The sequence below is a fragment of the Microtus ochrogaster genome, linkage group LG8 (assembly GCF_000317375.1).
Source record: "Microtus ochrogaster isolate Prairie Vole_2 linkage group LG8, MicOch1.0, whole genome shotgun sequence".
NCBI classification, from domain to species: Eukaryota; Metazoa; Chordata; class Mammalia; order Rodentia; family Cricetidae; genus Microtus; species Microtus ochrogaster.
The window spans coordinates 1,637,165-1,656,242 of NC_022033.1; the positions used below are offsets into that span (position 1 = coordinate 1,637,165).

Genomic DNA, 19,078 nt, shown 5'->3' on the forward strand with positions numbered 1-19,078 from the left:
ACAGACATATACCACAGACACACACACTATCCCTTTGTAGGATTCCTTGCAGGGAGAGTGGTAGTGTGGTTGTTGGTAGGGGTGAAGGGTGTCTCACCTGCTCTCATCTCTCTTGCTCTTTGGCTGAGTCAATCCCCCAGAGCCTTTCCCATAGCCAGCCCTCGGCCAGAGCATACTCCTTTTACCCAGAATGCCTCTGACGCTGTCTTCCCATGGAGGCTTGCCTTGATTTTCCTCACCTAAAGCAGGTGTCTCCTCACACTCTGGTTTTCGGGCTGGAGAGATGGCTCAGTGGTTAAGAGCACTGATTGCTCTTCCAGAGGACCTGGGTTCAATTCCCAGCACCCACAAGGCAGCTCACAACTGTCTGTGTCTCCAGTTCCAAGGGACCTGACACCCTAACACCAATGCACATAAAAATAAAATTAAATAAATTTGGGGGGAGGGGAAGCTGGTTTTCCTGTAATGTGAGCCATACCTCCTGAACCGATTTAGTAACTGAAAGTTGAGGATGGGAAGGTTGAGGACTGAGACCAGTTTGGGGGACCCAGGGTTCCTATGGCAGGATGGTGGGTCTAGAGGAGAGAAGGGTGCTTAGCCCTTCTTGGTCACCTGGCCATCTTCTCCCTGCAGGGCCAGTACTGTGACATCTGTACAGCTGCCAACAGCAACAAGGCACACCCTGTGAGCAACGCGATCGATGGCACCGAGCGCTGGTGGCAGAGCCCACCCCTGTCCCGTGGCCTGGAGTACAATGAGGTCAACGTCACGCTGGACCTGGGCCAGGTAGGGTTCATTTTTGTCTGTGCCTCTCCAGCCACCAAGCTCGCCTTGGGCACAAGACAATGGGATTGGTGAGGTCATCATCCGGGGAGGCAGAGCCTGGAACAGGGCTGCTGGGAGCAGGGCCAGCACAGGCAGAGGGGACTGAAAGGGCCACCGGCAAAGGGCACGCCAGAGTTGGTGCTGGCGGGGCACAGGAAGGCCTGGCAGCCCTGCCTTAGGGCCCCTCATGCCCTCTGCGTCGCCTTGGTGTTTACTCTAAGGAATTCCTGATGGAGATGGGAGGGGCGCAGGAATGTGGAGGGAGCCTGGTAGAAGTGGACATTCCTGAGATACCTGTGTGGTGGTGACCACCTTTAGGTCAGAGGGTCAGTGACTGAACCCAGGCTGGCCACTCTGAACCCTCATAGGCCTCCAGGCTCCTGTGCGGGCAGGAGGGTAGATCAGGCTGTTTCTCAGCGATGAGCAAGCTACCCCAAGGTGAACAGGACCTGGGGACTCTGGTGTCACTCCAGGACTGGCTCACACTCACAAAACTCTGTTCTGGAATCCTGGCTTATGGGAGTACTGGCCATATTGAGGCTCCCTGGGACCTAGGTAAGAGTGTGTAGGTGAACTGGGCTTGGTGGGCCTGGGGCCGGGGCCGGGGCCGGGGCCGGGGCCGGGGCCGGGGCCGGGCCGGCTATGGGTTTCATCCTACAGACTTGCCATCCTTCCAGTCCACCACAGCTGGCCTCTGCTTCTTCCTGGGTCTCTGTGCCTGCCGCAGCCTGAGGGGTGGGCAGAGTAAGGTGTCATCACAGACAGGCTGAGGGACAGGCCTGGACAGCAGGTCCCTGCTTCCCCACTTGGTATCCCATGACAGGCACCTGGAGAGCAGACCAGGTCTCAGCGAGTAGTCTAGAACCTCACAGAACCCGGATTCTCAATAGTGTTCCTGCAGCCAGTGTGGAGAAGGAGGGAAAGGAGGAGGCGGCCACCCCACCCAGGGCTGTCTGGTTTGGTCTTGACCTGGTCTATTTATTTCCCTTATCTCCCAGCCTTTCCACCATCTGAATCCCTGTACCCCGGAGCTGCGGGGTGTCAGAAGCTCTTTGAACCCAAAGCCACCTCTTTGGCACAGCAGTGGGGCACCCAATGAGAGGGCGTGTATGTGGATTATCACTTGCTAGGGGCAACAAGGGGTGCTCAGGTCCTTCTCTTCCTCCCAGCCCTGCCTGGCTGGCTCTAAGGAGGCAGGGGTGAGGTAGTGCTGGGGACAGGGGCCCTATCTCCATGGCAACCCAGAGCAGGTGGGCACTATGCCCAAGTGCAGTGTGGGAGTGAAGGAGGGCAGTGGACTCGGCTACCTCCAGGGCCCAGAGCCACCTCTTAGCCTGGTTCTCACCTCTGTCCATTGGGCCTTGGGTTGTTCCCAAGCTGGGAGAGAGCTTCAGGCGTGGTGGCATCTTATCTCTCTCTGCCTCAGTTTTACTAGGAAGGGAAACCCAGTCCAGCTATGTTTGAGAAGAGGCCACTACCAGCCTTCCCTGTCTGCTTTCTTTGTCCTCTCCAGCCCTTGTCACTGCTGGCCCAGTGACTGCCAGCCATGGTAGGGGCAGGAAGCTCTGAGATTGGGGCAGGCAGACCAACTCCAGCCCTTCGTGGGGGAGTTCTTCCTGGGTCTGTGCTGCAGGTCTGGGAGGTCCTTCAAGGCGCTAGCCCCGGGCTGGGGCTCCTTCAGGAAGCATTAGGAAGCGCCTGGCCAGCAGCCTTTGTTCTGGTGAAAGCGGATGCCCTGGGAAGAGGTGGGGGTGGTTGGCAGGGAGCCCTACAGGCCTGGGGAGGGCGGCCTGGGCTGCTAGGCTGCCCTGGATCTTATGTCCAAGGCTGGCACTGGGCTTGGAAGGCTAGTCCCGATGACACCTGTCTGGGAGCAGCCAGGGCACTTGGACTGGACACCTAGGAGAGACTGGGCTTTTATTGGAGGCGAGAAAGAGGATGTTTTCTGCTGGGGAGGGTCTGGAAGAGGTTCCAGTTTCTTGAGTCCTAGCCTGACTTCCAAGGGTTGAAGGGAGCTCTTCTATCTCCTTGTATCCTCTGAAGGTTTCTGGGACCCAGTATTCAGGTTGCTGTTCCCATCTTCCTCTTTCCAGAGTCAGACCTGGTGCCAGGGAACTGGACTCAGGCCTCATGGCAGCCCCTCAGCAGGCAGGGATGAGTAGGCTGGCCCAGGCCTGTGTCCTCTTCCCCTATCCCCAGTCTGCAAACCTGGCGTCTTGGCAGTAGCCCCTCCCTACCTGTGTTGTCAGCTCGAAGGAAGAGGTGAGGAGTGTCAGCCCTCCTGCTGGACGGGGGCTTTGTCCTCTCTTGGTAGTGTGGGGACTACTCAGGTGCCAGCCCCAAAGGCCTGAGCTTCAGGACTCTCTGGAGGTACCAGGCTCAGGGCAAAAGAGTATGCAAGGACATTGAGGCCACTTAGGATGAGGACCGAGCTGGTTGGACCTAAGGCTAAAAATGTTGGTTAAAGTCAAATTAGGCCAGGGAGAGGGGCCTGCGCCCCAGGGTTGGCTGTGCTACTGGATCTTGCCCCCCCCCCCCCCGCCCCAGGTTTTCTTCTCTGACTGGAAGAACAAGAACACCAGCCCCAGGTGTGGTGGCTCAGTGACACCTAGACATACCGCAGGCCTGTGCTCAAGCAATTGTCTGGGTTGAGGGTTCTGTAGACAGGCTTGCTAGTCTCTCTGGCTGCTAGCGGTCATGAGGCCGAAGCTTCTGGCATGGCTCCCTGGGCCTGGCTGGGCGCACAGCCATGTGGCCAATGTCCTGAGACCAGTTGGGTTGCCCAGGGAAGTGGCAGGAAGTATAGCTGTGGCCAGGCTTAAGTTACAGAGTCCAGGGGCCAGGGCAGGTGCAGGGCTGTGCCCACCTGACCCCTTTAGCTGGACTCCTGGGGTAGGAGAGTAGGGGTCCTGAGTTGGGGCCCCCTTCTTTCCTCTCTGGAAGTTGCTTCATACTCACCCTGTATACCTCTCCCCACCCACCCCTCCCCTCCCTCTAATCCCTCTCTCTCCCTCTATGTCTTCTCTTTCCACCTCCTCCTTCCACCTCTCCCCTCCCCTTCTTTCTTCTCTGCTACCTCCCCCTTCTTTTCTTCCCTCCCCCTCCTCTACCTCCCTCCTCTTCCCCTCTCTTTCCTCTTCTCACTCCCCTAGCTCAGGAGAGGTCTCGGCCCCAGGGACCGCGGGTACCCTGGTTGTCCCTTTGATGCCACCCTGGCTCTGTGTCCACATACCACTGTCCCTCACCCACATCATCCCTTGCTCACTCTGTGTGAAGTGATGTGCACCTCCCACGCCACTCTCTCTGACTGTCCCCGTGCCTTGGCGGCCCCCAAAGGTTTCCTGTTTTCTGTGTTTTTAAACAAACTCCGCTGCCCTGGCCTCTCTTTGTCGCTGCACCTCTCCCGAGACTAAACTGTTTGGGTTTCAGCCGTGGGGGGTCCTCTTGGGATCAACTACGTCCTCTGCCCCTCTAGGTGACCTTCTGGCCTGACCTGGCTGGGTGGCGGGGAGGAGGGGCAGGGAGCTTGGGCCAGATGGGGTGTTCAGGGTCCAGGAGCCCAGCCCAGCCCCCTGCTGCTATGCAGGATCTTGGTGTCTGCTTAGCGGGGACCCCTAGTTGACAGCCTCCTGTCCCCTGCAGGGCCGCTCATCCCTGCTGGTTCCTTGACAGTTTTCCTGCTGTGCTTAGGACGTCCCTGTGGATTGGGCAGATGATTCTGTTCTGGGTGTATAGCGTGGTTTTAGTTCTTGTAATTTTTATGAAACTGTATGTTGTCATGTAGTCCAGGCTGGTCTTGAACTTGCTACATTACTGAGGATGAGCTTGAATGCCTCGACCCAAGTGCTAAAATTACAGGCGTGTGCCATACCATACCTTAGACTTCTATCCCACACTTTCGTGAATTATCTGGCTCCTTTGCCGTCTGTCCAGGTCCTCCTGCATACTAAGCAGGCACCCTCCCCCCCCCAAGCCGCACCCAATTCCCGTTTTGTCTTTATTTTTGTTTTTGAGTGGTGGGCTTGCCTGGTTGGCTCCCTGGGCTTTACTGTCCCCTATCTCTTGGGGTGGAGTCCACACATGGCCTGTTTTTGGACTCCCATGTCTGTTGAAGTAACAGCTCTGCCTGTTTACCCAGCTGCTAGCCTGAGCAGACCCTATCACAGCCCCATCACAGCCCCTTCTGTGGTGGCAACAGATCTCTACCTGAGGTGGGAAGGACAGAGAGACTGTGGGCTGGACTTATCACCCAAGGTCTTCAGGACTCAGAAGGTCCAGGTGCCCTGGAGCGTGATCTGAAGGGAGCGGTCAGGGCATTAGCCGGACGCCTGGGGCTAGGAAGGGCTTCCTGCCTCCACCCACCACCGCCTGGGACCCTGGCCTGTCCCCGGGAATTGGCAACCGGCCTTCTTCCTGCAGGGCGCAGGCTGAGTCACAGGACACCCGCTGAGTCACTCCTCTAGAAAGGTGGGTTGGTCCCCTCAGCCCCAGAACGCGTGCCACAGCCACCAGCCTAGGTCTCCCTAGATCCCAGAGGGCCAGGGCAGAGCACTGACCCTTCCTGGAGGTGCCAGTTGTGGCCCATCTCTTGGTGAGGTGTTATCTGAGTCTAGGAGGCTGCGAGCCAGGAGGCTTAACCTTCTGCATACCCACATGCCAGGGCCTGGAAGACCCCACCAGCTCCTCCTCATCCTCATGTGTGATGTCCAGACCTGCTTGGCCTTCCTTAGAACTGCTGTGCCAGGTGGTTCCAGGGCTGGCTACCTTGGCATCACCTCCGCCCATGCAGGAGACAGGTGCTGTCTTCCAGTTGGGGCTCTAGAGCATCCATATCATCAGGGAATTGTCTTATTTGGCCCTTCTCTGTGTACCTCTTCCCACTGCCCTGTCTCTAGGGTGGAGAAGCGGCTTCATAGGACCACATGGTCACCTTGAACCTAGAGCCTTCCCTAAACTCCCACCCTGCGTGCCCAGCTTGGTTCACGGGACTGTTGCCAGCATTGTCAGGCAGGGTTATGGGGGCATAACCTCTCTTTTAGAGTCTTGGCCCTCTGAGGTCTGGCTGGGCAGGGGGTAAGAGGGGTATGGTGGCCAAGAGCTTGGCCCCGGCTGCTGCCCTGGAGACGTGCCTACCCCAAAATAGCAAGAATTTTAAAAATAACCAGCGGCTTTTGTTTGCCTTTTGCTTTAAAAGACATTTTTTTCCTTCTGCAAAGAGCTGAGCAGCAGCAGCAGCAGAAAGGTCAGGCTGCCTGGGCAGCTGAGCGGAGCAGGCGTGGCGGGGGAAGGGCCAAAGCCAGGGGTCCGTGCCCTTCCCGGGTCATACCACGGGCACCGCTGTAGTCCTGGGAGCAAAGACCAGGTTGGAGACGTCTGGGAGGTGCTAGGCACAGCCTTCCGGCTCTCTAGTGTCTGCAGCCAGGAAGCCCTTGAGGATAGCTGCCCAGGGCTGCCGATGACCGGCTTAGCTACACAGAAGAAAGAAGGTGGGATGCATACGCACATCCCAGCACAGGGGTAGAAGTTTTCATGCCTTGTTACTCTGCTCATCAGCGGCTTGGAATCAGTATTTGTAAGAGTGCTCTCAGCTGGGAAAAATGCAGGGCCAGCTGACTGGGGAAGGCCAGAGTCTCCAGCAAGGGTGCAGCCTGGGTTTCGGGCCCAGGGAAAGGCGGGGGTGGGCCCCAGGGACTCGTGAGGGCCAGGCTGCCAGCTCCCAGGAGCAGCCAGTGTCCATGTCTGTTATGCCTAAGTTTCCCTCCTGCCTCTTGCTGTCACTGGTCTGTCTTCTTCATGGGTGTCCTTCTGTCATTACACACTGTTCAGGACCTGCTGGACCTCTATTTTGGGGCCACAGGGCACAAGAGGCTGAGGCGTGAGATGGAGTGTAAGGTTGACCCTGAAGTGGCTAGGATACCCCCTGGGTGGGGTATCTCCCTGCCCTCACCCACATAGCGAAGTGGACAATAACCTCAGTCCTGGCAGCCCATGAATAGGCCTGTGCCTGGGAGAGGTTGTATTGGCCCCACCCTTTATCCCAGCAAGGACAGCACTCAGATTGTGTCTGGGGGTCCTGGAGTCCTTCCTGCTTGGGGTCTGGGTAGCTTGGATTTCCCCAGGGTTAGAGCCCCAAAGGTTTGTGGTACTGCCTGAAGTACTAGGTGACTTCAGAATGACTCAGACTGTGCGCCGTTCAGTTTTGTCAACTTGACATGAATGTATACATTCCTAGGACATTCTCTGTCTCTGTCTCTCTCTCTGTGTCTCTCTCTCTGTCTCTCTGTCTCTGTCTCTGTCTCTGTCTCTCTCTCTCTCTCTCTCTCTGCCAGGTTTCTCTGAGTGGTCCTGATTGTCTTGGAACTATCTTTGGCCTTGAACTCAGAGCCACCTGCCTCTGCCTCCCTAATGCTGGGATTAAAGGTGTGCGCCACCACTGCTCAGCTATGGGAAGGATTTTTTCACTTACCTCAGATTGGCCTGTGGGGCATTTTCTTGATTAATGACTGATGTGGAAGGGCCCAGCCTGCTGTGGGTGGTGCTGTTCCTGGGCAGGTTATTTAAGAAAGGTAGCTGGGGGCCTGGAGAGATGGCTCAGAGGTTAAGAGCAGCCAGTGCTCTTCTAGAGGAAGAAGAGTTCAATTCCAGCATCCACATGGCAGCTCACAACTGTGTCTAACTCCCTTTCCAGGGCATCCAGCACAGACATATGTGCAAGCAGAACACCAATGCACATAAAATTAAAAAGAAAGAAAGGCAGACCTGGGAAGCAAGCCGGGAATTCCTCCGCGGTCTCTGCTTTAGCTTCTGACTTGGCTCCCTGCAGTGTAAGATGAGAAAGAAATGCCTTCCTCCCTGAGTTGCTTTCGGTTAGTTTTTATCACAGCAACAGGAAGCAAACAGAGAAGTTGCTGCTGGAGTGGGCACTGCTGTGGACCTGACCATGTGTGGGAGGAAGGTGGAGAAGTTTGGAGTTCTGAGCTCTTCCGCGCACACAGTGGAGGTCTGACCTGTGAAGCTTCAGAGGGGAGTTTGATTTGAGAGCCCTTTAAACTGTTGGAATCATTTGTTTTTTTGTTTTTTTTTTTTTTTTGTTTTTCGAAACAGGGTTTCTCTGTGGTTTTGGAGCCTGTCCTGGCACTAGCTCTTGTAGACCAGGCTGGCCTCGAACTCACAGAGATCCGCCTGCCTCTGCCTCCCGAGTGCTGGGATTAAAGGCGTGCGCCACCACCACCCGGCAGAACCACACATTCTTAATTTAAAATATCATACAAATGATTAAAGGCGCACGCCTTTAATCCCAGCACTCAGGAGGCAGAGGCAGGCGGATCTTGTGAGTTTGAGACCAGCCTCGAACTTACAAAGGTTCTACAAGAGCTAGTTCCAGGACAGGCTCCAAAACCACAGAGAAACCCTGTCTCGAAACCCCACCCCCCACCCCCAAAAAAAAGAATCTGTGGTTCTGCCAGGTGGTGGTGGCACTTGCACTTGGGAGGCAGAAGTAGGTGGGTCTCTGAGTTCAAGGCCAGCCTGGTCTACAGAGTGAGTTCCAGGACAGCCAGGACTACACAGAGAAACCCTGTCTCTGGCTGGGGGAGGGAGGGGAAGACTCTGCGGTTCTGGTCACCTGGGACTAAAGAATCAGCTGTGATTAACCAGAAACCAGCCCCGCTGATATGAAATTCTTTGCTTTCCTGGAACAATTGATGCTCATTGGCTGGAGCTGCAAAATCAGCCATGATTTGTTAAAAAGAGAGCGTAACTGAGGTGAGATCTTCTGGGAAGTATTCCCTCAGGGTCAGCCCACAGCAGCTGTGGTCCACGAGCTCAAGGTTTTTTCTTAAGGCAAACTTGATAACGTGTAAGAGTCCCCACGTGGTTTGGGTGGCCTGAAAGCTGCGGCATTGGAGGGATCACGGAGAGAAGCTGTGACGCTTTGTAAGTCACTGTGAGACTCCTGGAGAGGCCGTTGGTGAAGGTGAAGCTTCAGTTGCAGGGGGGGCTAGGATTGAAGGGGTCGTGGAGAAAGGCTGGGAAGGAAAGGTTCAGTTTAACAGTAATGTTTTTGTGCCTCAAGTTGACAAGGGGTCAATCGTGCTGTTGTTGTCAAGTTGAAGAGGGACTCTCCATCAGATTGGTCTGTGTGACATTTTCTTGATGAATGATTATTGGGCAGAATGGCTGATGCCGCTTGTAGGCAGGTGGGCCTGGATTATTTAAGAACGGTAACAGAGCAAGCCAGGAGGGAAGCGAGCCAGTACGCAGCATCCCTCCATGGGCTCTGCTTCAGGTTCTGCTTGGAGTCAGATTGTTATCACAAAGACAGACAGCAAATGGATACAGCCTGGAATAAGGGTTCCCCTTCAGCCCCTTCCCCGTGGGTCCTACAGACTTGGTGACAGACTTCAGCCTGATGACATCCACCTGCTATTGGTGAGCAAGAAACCGGGGCAGCAGATAGCAGGAGGGATCTCTCCCTGAGCTGGTCAGGTCTAGCCTGCCCACACCATTGGCCTCCTTAGCTCTAGCTCTTGGAGCAGACCCTAGCTTGGACACTTGGCTTCTCCCCTTTGTTGTTCATCTTGCTCCAGGGTCCAGGGCTTGTGGGGGGCATTTGTCTCAGCTCTCAGACTCGTGGACAGACTGAAAACCATTCTCCCCTTCCTCAGCATCGGAGAGGCCACACCTGGAATGGGTGCTGATGGGCTGCCCCAGAAGCGTCTAGGGAGAGGGTGTGTGGGGTAGCTTGCCAGCCAGCACTGTGGGCTGAACTAGGGCACGGTAAGTGAGATCAAACTTGGAGGTGCTGCCCAAGAGTGAATGAGGAGTGGTCGGGTATGTTTTTCTTGGGATGGATCCAAGGCTCCATGTATTTTTGGTTTTTCAAGACTGGGTTTCTCTGTGTTCCCCTGGCTGTCCTGGAACTTGTTCTATAGACCAGGCTGGCCTCGATCTGGCAGAGATTCACCTGCGTCTGCTTCCGCCTCCAAAGTACTGGGATTCATGGCATGTGCCACCACTGCCCATCCAAGGCAGACTCTTAATGTCTGTAAGATCGAGAAGTTAATTCCAATGTAAAATGACATTACCATTCCTCTTTTAAATTTCTTTATTTTAGGTTTTTTTGAGACACGCTCTCACTATATGGGCCCTGGGCCCTGGCTGTCCTTTAACTCACTCTGTAGACCAAGCTGGTCTCAAATTGACAGAGATCCGCCTATCCTGCCTCCCGAGTGCTGGGATTAAAGGGGCGTATCACTGTGTCCTGCGACATTCCTGTTCTGAAAGGAAGGAATGGTTCTAAAGCAGAAGGACAAACATGAAGTCCTTTAGCTATATGCTCAACATTAAAGGCATCTGGTGGCATCATCCGAGCTCCACCAGGCAGTTAGCGCCATCCAAAGGGCTTGCTGTGCACAGACCACACAGCCTCTCTGGGTCAACAACACTTGGTGCCCATAGCTTTTCTCTGCAGATCTTCCAAGTTTCCGGCATCACCAGTTTTTCTTCTTTGCTGTAGCTTCAGCTTCATTTGTATCCTGACTCTTAAGCATCGTGTGTCCTGATGGACTTTTCTTGGAAATCTTGATAGGCGCCTCCATGACCCCGTAACTCTTGTATTCTGCGCCCCAGCAAATCTAGATGATTTGCCAAGTTCTGTCAGCCTGAGCAATAGATGGGCCCCTTGTGCTGTCGCTCCACTGGCCTAAATCTGTGAGGCTGTGTCCCTAGTTAGCCTTCTGCTGGTAGGCATGCTGTTTCATGCCATGGAGCCTGGTGGAGTCAGGGACCTTTCTTACTTTCCAACCGCTAACTATGTAACTAGTTAAAGTTACCGATCTCCTTAACCATATTTAAACAAGCTGCCATTCTGGTGAACTGTACGCTTTTCACCTCTTTGTTTCATTTTCCCTTCCTGATTTTGATTGTAAATTTGGTTAAGAGAAACCAGCGAAAACCACGGCACAGCCGGGCGATGGTGGCGCACGCCTTTAATCTCAGCACTCGGAAGGCAGAGGCAGGCGGATCTGTGTGAGTTCGAGACCAGCCTGGTCTACAGAGCTAGTTCCAGGACAGGCTCCAAAGCCACAGAGAAACCCTGTCTCGAAAAACCAAAAAAAAAAAAAAAATAGAGAACCACGGCACAGACTGCTACGCTGTCTTGAAATTTACTCCATAAAATAATTACTCCATTACTTTTGAATTCAGCGTCAGTCATATTCTCAAGGCACGGGCAAAGTAGAGACAGAATGTAACACAGTGACCCCAGTCTGGTTTCCTACAGGATAAACTTTCTAATCTGAAACCTCATGAACCTAGCCCTCATTGTCTGCGGTTTTTGTTTGTTTGTGTTTTTGAGACAGAGTTTCTCCTTGTAACAACTCTGGCTACCCTGAACTCACTTTGTAGACCAGGCTGGCCTCAGACTTAGAGATCCACCTGCCTCTGCCTCCCAAGTGCTGGGATTGAAGATGTGCACCACCACTGCCCAGCTGCACATATGTGTATTGGTGTTTTGTCTGCGTGCTTGTCTGTGTACCACATACATGCCTGGTGTCTATGGAGGCCAGAAGAGGGCAATGAATCTCCTGGAACTAGAGCTACAGACGTGTGAGTTTCCGTGTGTACGTTGGAAATCAGAGCTGGGTCCTCTGGAAGAGCGGCTAATGCTCTTAACCGCTGAGCCATCTCTCCAGCCCCCGTCCACATTTCTTTATTATGCTGCTGCTGTTGTTGTGTGTTGTTGTGTGTATTTATGTGCATGTGTTTGTGCAGGCATGCATGCCACTGTATACACATATGTTATTGTGTGTTTGTGTAGGCATGCATGCCACGGTATACACACATGTTGTTGTTGTGTGTTGTTGTGTGTGTATATGTGCATGTGTTTGTGCAGGCATGCATGCCACAGTATACATATATGTTATTGTGTGTTTGTGCAGGCATGCATGCCACGGTATACACATATGTTGTTGGTGTTGTGTGCAGGCATGCATGCCATGGTATACACATATGTTGTTGGTATTGTGTGTTGTTGTGTGTATTTATGTGCATGTGTTTGTGCAGGCATGCATGCCACGGTATACACATATGTTGTTGTGTGTTTGTGTAGGCATACATGCCATGATATACACAGAGTGGAGTCAGTCTTCTTCCAACTGTTGGGTTCTGGGGATAAAACTCAGGTTTTCCGGTTGTTGGGTGGGAAGTGCTTTATCTAGGGAGCCAACTCCTTAGGACCTCATTGTCTGTGCATCTGCGGGGGTTCTGATCTTTCATTCTTAATCAGCTTGGCGCAGGAAGCTCCCCCTCCAGCTTCTGGACTGTTCTAATTGACGTTTCCTACGTCATCCACATTCCTCCTTCGAATCAGTTCCCGAGGCCTGAGAGCCACGTGGTGAGGTTTAGTGACAGCAGTGACCCAACTGCTTTGGTTCTCTTAAGTGACTTTTCCTTTGCTGTGATCTCCCATGGTTTCAACCTGCCCTGGCAGGGAAGTTGTGGAGAAGGCATTTCGCCTTCAGACCTGAGGGCTTCCTCAGACGTGTGGCCTCTTCCTCACCTGCTGTCCCTCACACCCGACAGGGTGGGCAGGTACCCAGAGGGGCCCAGTGCCTAACGTCACACCCATTGTCCCCCTGCAGGTGTTCCACGTGGCCTATGTACTCATTAAGTTCGCCAACTCCCCTCGGCCCGACCTCTGGGTGCTGGAGCGGTCCACAGACTTTGGCCACACCTACCAGCCGTGGCAGTTCTTTGCCTGTGAGTGCCCTGAGCTGCGAGGCTGGAGAGTCTCTGCATGGGGACAACGGTTGCCTCAAGGCCTCTGATGCCACACCCTGCCCCTGTGACGGTGCCACCTTGGTGTAGAGGGGAGCATATTTATTGACTTCCTTCTTGGCACTGGACATAGCTGGTGTCACACTGGTGGTACCAGGAATCGTTGGGCCGTGTTTTCGCCCCTCTCGATCGACTTCAGCTCGGGCAGCTCCCATGGTAACAAACAGCCCTGGCAGCTGTGGGCCTAGTTTCTGCCAGCTTTACGGCCTGAGGCAGGAAAGAGCTGGAGTCACTGACTGGCCTGGCCACTTGCCACCCTGACCAGTCATGTTGGCAGGGTGGGGATGCTCTGATGAGGCCTGCTTGATGGCACGTTCCCCCAAAACTCCCTGGCTGGGAGTGGGAGAGAGGTAGTCGAAGACAGCCTGGGAAGAGGTTAAGGAGTGTTTGTTCTCTGGCGTGACCCAGGGAGAGGCCTGGGCAGTGGGGTATGGAAGGCTCTGCCGCCCAGCCTGGCCTGGCTGCCTGGGGCAAGGACTCTCTTCAGTAACCCCTGCCGGCCAGTAGAACACAGGAACAGCAGACATGTTTCAGAGAATGCGGGGAGCCAGCGGGTGCTAGGTTAGGACCCAGGGTGGGTGTATTTCTGGTGGCCTCACCTTCTCATCCGTTTCCCGTAGCCTCCAAGAGGGATTGTTTGGAGCGATTCGGACCTCGGACCCTAGAGCGCATCACACGGGATGACGACGTCATCTGTACCACAGAGTACTCGCGAATAGTGCCTCTGGAGAATGGCGAGGTGAGGGTGCCCAGCCATGCCTGTCTGGGCGTGGTGGGTCCCTGAGACCACGCTTGACCTCGCCTGACCTCACCTGCCGTGCCCTCTGCAGATTGTAGTGTCCTTGGTGAACGGGCGCCCCGGGGCCATGAATTTCTCTTATTCACCTCTACTTCGAGACTTCACCAAGGCCACCAACGTCCGCCTGCGGTTTCTGCGAACCAATACACTCCTGGGTCACCTTATGGGCAAGGCGCTGCGGGACCCCACCGTCACCCGCAGGGTGAGCCTGGGGGTGTGGTTGAGCCTGGGGGTGTGGTTGAGCGCTGAAGGAAGGGTGGTAGAGCTGGTTTCTCGTGGCGGCTCTGGAGAGGGGGTAGGTGGGGGTGGCAGGCCCGTGGCAAGGCCCTGTCGGGGTGACGTCTGACGCGCATGGCCTCCGCTGCAGTATTATTACAGCATCAAAGACATCAGCATCGGCGGCCGCTGTGTCTGTCATGGCCACGCGGATGTCTGTGACGCTAAGGACCCCTCGGATCCTTTCAGGTGAGACCTTTGGTTCTCTGTTTAACCTCATCTGCCTCCCTGCCTGTCACAGCTTTGGCTTCCCAATGGCACCTGCGCTGGCTGCTACCCTGGGTCTCCATTTTTCCATCGGAAGAGGCAGTACTGTGTAACCCTCTCAGGGTGTCCTGGTCTTGGGTGGCTATTTGCCCTGAATTCCACAGAGGTGTGGGGTTCTAGACCCAGGGCCTTTGGGATGGGCATGATCCCTCACTGTGCACCTCTGCCCCTAGATGGATGTGTACCTTTTGTCTAGGCAGCCCAAACCAGCCCCCCAGTGCACAAAGACTCACCCTGACCTTTACCGGTTTACCTGGCTCAGTCAAATCCAGCTGTAGAGAAATACTGTTGAAATAAGAGCTGCGGAGCTGAGTCCCAGGCACCCAGCCGCCCACACGGCTAGCTTAGCTTATGCCCCGAAATAATTACACGGAAACTGTATTCTTTTAATCACTGCCTGACCCATTAGTTTCAGCCTCTTATTGGCTAGCTCTTACATATTGATCTAACCCATTTCTATTATTCTGTGTGGCCCATGAGCCGCCTTACCAGGAATGATCTTAACCTGCATCTGTCTGCAGTGGGACAATCATGGCGACTCTCTGACTCAGCTTCTTTCTCCCAGCATCCTGTTCTGTCTTCTCCGCCTACCTAAGGGTTGGCCTATGAAATGGGCCTAGGCAGTTTCTTTATTAATAAGAAATCATTCCCACATCAAAATACCCCCTGTTGTTCCCACTGGGGACGTTCATTCTCTCTCTAGTGTCTGGGTCACCCTCTCGTTCCCAGATCCTTGCTCTCATGACCTCTTGCTTCCCCAGAACTCTGTTTCTTTTTTTCTGGAGCACACGTCTGAGCCACTTAGTGGATGGCTGTCAGTCATCTTTAGAAGATGTTTGCTTAGCTGGGCCTTTAATCCCAGAACTTGGGAGGCAGAAGTGTACGGAGCCCTGAGTTCAAGGCCAGCCTGGTCTACAGAGCGAGTTCTAGCACAGCCAGGGTTACACAGAGGAACCCTACTCGAAACTCCCCACCCCTAGAGAGAAGATGGCTGCTTAACCAGTGTATAGCTAACTTTGCTTCTTGTATGATAACTGCCTTCCGACCTGTGGGTGAGTTCTTTACCTGGGACAGCACTAGGTTCTCTAGGTTCTAGGGTCCCTTGGGCTGTTACTGTTGGAGCTGTTACCCTCTCTCATGACCTCTGTGCCTAGATGCGCTGTGGGTCCAGCTGGAAGTGTGAAGGGTGGGGGTGGGGGCTGTTTCTTGGACTTCTGCTCTCTTGTTCTGAGATCTAAGAATGCATGTATTTTTGCTGATTGGTTGGTCATGGCCCTCCTGGCCCTTGTCTATGCTCCCACCAGATGAGTATGGAAGAAACATACTGCTCCTGCCTGAGAACAGCTCTCACTCCCCACTGTTCTCAGCAGCTTCCCCTGTTCCTCCTTGCTCTTGGAGAATCTCCCGTTGGCTGTATCTGTTTGTTGTTTACCTAGTCCATTGAGAACCTTTTATTTTCTCTTTTAAAACATTTTCTATGTGTGAATGTTTTGCCCCCACTGTTCTCAGCAGCTTCCCCTGTTCCTCCTTGCTCTTGGAGTCTCCCGTTGGCTGTGTTCCTCAGGTCCACCTTGCTCTTGGAGAATCTCCCGTTGGCTGTATCTGTTTGTTGTTTACCTAGTCCATTGAGAACCTTTTATTTTCTCTTTTAAAACATTTTCTATGTGTGAATGTTTTGCCCACATGTATGTACACACGCACTACATGTGTGCCTTATATTTAAGGAAGCCAGAAACAGGTGTCAGAGCCCTGGAACTGGAGTTACAGGTGGTTGTGAGCCATAGTGTGGATACTAGGAATCAAACCCCGGCCTTGGGAGAGCAGCCAGTGCTCTCTCTTAACCACAGAGCTATCTCTCCAGACCCGGTCTTGGCTCTTGGCTTGGGTTTTTTAAATTTCATATTTGCATTTTTTCAATTCTGGAAGTTCTAACTAGTCGTTTTTCACATCTGCCTATTTTTAGACTCCTTTGTTTGTCTGAAGCAGTCTTTTTGCAGCATTTACCGGATTGTCTCACTGAGTGGAGTCTCGGGCCCAAATCTGCCGTGCGTGGCATCTGCTGCCCCCACTTTGTTGTCCCTTTGTCAGGCTTCCGCAGGGCCTCTGTGCTATGGAGGAACCCCAGGGTGACCAGTCTTACTCTACGTAATGCCTACTTCCCTGACTAGCCCAGGGGTGCCTCGAGCACGGATCTCAGAAGTGAGACACCCGCTGTGGGTTTCCCTCTGCTGGGTGAGGTTAGGTAGTTGCTGATTATCTGTACGGACAGGTAGTTCGTTCCTCCCCTCTCCACTGAAGCTGAGGCTTTTTTTTTTTTTTTGGGATGGGAGGGGCAGCAGGGTTGACTCCCAAGGCCACGGGCCCCCTGTTGGGTATCAATGGGAGTAGATCTTGGAGGATGGGGCACACAGAGGCTTCTGGGTTTTGCTCAGGAAGTGCACACGCTGCCCCTTTGAGTGGGCTGGCTGTGACCCTGCCACACGCTGGTAGAATACACGGAGGTGTTGGTTTATACAGAGCATATGCTCCAGGCTTGTCTTCATCCCCAACCAGCTGTTCCCCTGCCCACTGGGACAGCAGGCAGGCCTCCAGCCTTTGGAGAGAGGAAGCAGTTCTTGGCCACTTGCCCCTGGGGAAATGCCCTAGATATATGGGGGTGTCTGGCCGACACGAGGATTTTACAGGCTGAGTGAGATCCGGGTCTCAGTGGTGAACCAATGTGTCCCTCCCTTAGAACTGGATCAGAGTTTTGGGGGCCAGGCAGGGTTGGTAGGGCCAGGGTTCCACCTTGCTGAGCTCGTAGGCCCTGCCCACCATCAACACACACCCTTCTCTTCAGCCTTCCTTCCACCTAAGACGCCTCCTTCCACCTAGAGATCCCTTCTCCTCTCTGCTGCCCTCCCTTCCCCCCCATCTCTTTCCCTTTCTTGTTCCCATTCTCTGAGGCTCAGGCCATGTGCACAGCCGCTGGGGTAGGAGTAGGGTGTCTGGACCAGCGCTTTCTGCATGACAGCTGGGGACTGAGGGAAGCGAGCCCTGTGCCCACACAGCAGGCCAGCAACGCCCAAGCACGTACCACCCACCTCGTCTCCAGCCCTCTGTCTCTCGGGTGGGTATGTCCTAACTCCTCCACGTCCCTTCGCAGGCTGCAGTGTGCCTGCCAACACAATACATGTGGAGGCTCTTGTGACCGATGCTGTCCAGGCTTCAACCAGCAGCCGTGGAAGCCTGCTACCATCGATAACGCCAATGAGTGCCAGTGTGAGTATACCGTACGCGTGTGCACTGCCACGCCCAGGGGTCCCAGGGACACGGAGGGCATGCTAACCACTGGCTCCGACACTACAGCCTGCAACTGCCACGGCCATGCCCACGACTGTTACTACGACCCTGAGGTGGACCGGCGTAATGCCAGCCAGAACCAGGACAATGTGTACCAAGGTGGGGGCGTCTGCCTCGATTGCCAGGTAGGCTAGGCAAGGGCTGGCCGGGTGTAGGTGGGCCTGTGTGATGGGAACATGTGGGGACTTAGCAAGCTCCTTATCCCCAGCACCACACCACGGGCATCAACTGTGAGCGCTGCTTGCCCGGCTTCTACCGTGCCCCTGACCAGCCGCTGGACTCACCCCATGTCTGTCGCCGTGAGTAGAGCTGTGTTCCTGGGCTATGGAGGCTGGAGTTTTATGGTCTGGCTGGGAGAGGAGGTTGGGAAGTCCCAGCGTCCTAGCTGCTGTATCTCCCAGACCTCCCCGCCCCAGGGGGTGAGGTTAACTCCCCATCGTTTCCATGACTTTATCTCTGACTGTTTCTCAGGCTGTGACTGTGAGTCCAACTTCACCGATGGAACGTGTGAAGATTTAACGGGCCGCTGTTACTGCAGATCCAACTTCACGGGAGAGCACTGTGCCGCCTGTGCCGAGGGCTACACTGATTTTCCACACTGCTACCGTGAGGGCCAGCTGGGAGCTCGGGTGGGGGTTAGCAGGAAGGCCCAGGGCTGAGGCTGAGGAAGGGTGGAGCCCTGGGCTGCTCTGCGGTCCAGAGAGCTTGCCCAGCAGACCTAGTTGACGTGTGTGCAATGTTTGCTCCTCAGCTGTGTCCTCGTTCCCCAACAATGACACCAGAGAACAAGTATCGCCTGCTGGACAGATAGTGAGTAAGTACGCTGAGGTCACCATGACCTACATACCCTGACAGTCACCAGAGCCTACGCACCCTGAGGTCACCACGACCTTCAGGAAGAAGTGTATGCAAAGGGCCGGTTTTAATCTTCATCATTTAGTCTATTCAATTTTAAAATTAATTTTTACTTCCTGTGTATGTGTGTTTTATGTGAGTGTCTATGCATTGTGTGCGTGTCTGGTGCCCATGGAGGCAGAAAGGAAGGTGTTGGACTTCCTGATCCTAAGTTATAGCTCTGAGCCACCATGTGGATGCTGGGACCTGAATTCCAGTCCTCTGCAAGAGCAGCCAGTGCTTCTAACTGCTGAACCATCTCTTCAGCCCCGAATTTTTATTTATTTATTTATTTTAAATAATGCACAGTCTCATTGGAAACCCTTGTAGAAGCTTGGGAACAGCCCTCTTGGGGATACAGCTGTAGTTCCATGGTGCAGTGCTCGCCTGGCTTTCACAGCCCTGGGTTCCATCGTCAGCACCTCAGCAAACACGAAAGGCAAATAACCGCCTCTGTGCACCCTGAACTCTGTGTCTGTGTGCACTCTTTTTTATAAACACTGTAGTAAACCATGCACACTGTTTGGGGATTGTGTCTTCTCCCACAACCATCCCATAAACATGTCCCTTCACAGCCCGTTATACGGACAGATGGAGCATTGAATTAACCAGCTGCCCTGCCCTCCTTCCAAAAAGATGCCACGATAGACATCCAGACAGCAGTGACTTCTCATGGTCTTGTCTCCACAGGGTGCCTTCCTAGAAGTCAGCAGGCTCTCTCTGGCTTACCAAACTTCCATATTTTGTGGCCTTTTGCCCAGGTGCCAAGTTGGTTTCCTAACACATGGCAGCATACTGGTGTGCTGGCTGTGTGCACAGCTGCTGGCTGGACCATTG

The 19,078-nt window shown here is 54.1% G+C and overlaps 1 protein-coding gene across 1 annotated transcript in view; it reads left to right on the forward strand.

The window, feature by feature from the left end:
* Lama5 (laminin subunit alpha 5) overlaps positions 1 to 19,078 on the forward strand; it is a 48,537-nt gene that overhangs the window by 3,857 nt on the left and 25,602 nt on the right. The window contains exons 2-11 of the mRNA XM_005362749.2: positions 634 to 786; positions 12,468 to 12,585; positions 13,284 to 13,402; positions 13,494 to 13,664; positions 13,830 to 13,927; positions 17,151 to 17,266; positions 17,354 to 17,472; positions 17,556 to 17,646; positions 17,819 to 17,953; positions 18,099 to 18,161. Of these exons, the coding sequence (XP_005362806.1) occupies positions 634 to 786; positions 12,468 to 12,585; positions 13,284 to 13,402; positions 13,494 to 13,664; positions 13,830 to 13,927; positions 17,151 to 17,266; positions 17,354 to 17,472; positions 17,556 to 17,646; positions 17,819 to 17,953; positions 18,099 to 18,161 (1,183 nt within the window). The remainder of the gene's footprint in view (positions 1 to 633; positions 787 to 12,467; positions 12,586 to 13,283; positions 13,403 to 13,493; positions 13,665 to 13,829; positions 13,928 to 17,150; positions 17,267 to 17,353; positions 17,473 to 17,555; positions 17,647 to 17,818; positions 17,954 to 18,098; positions 18,162 to 19,078) is intronic.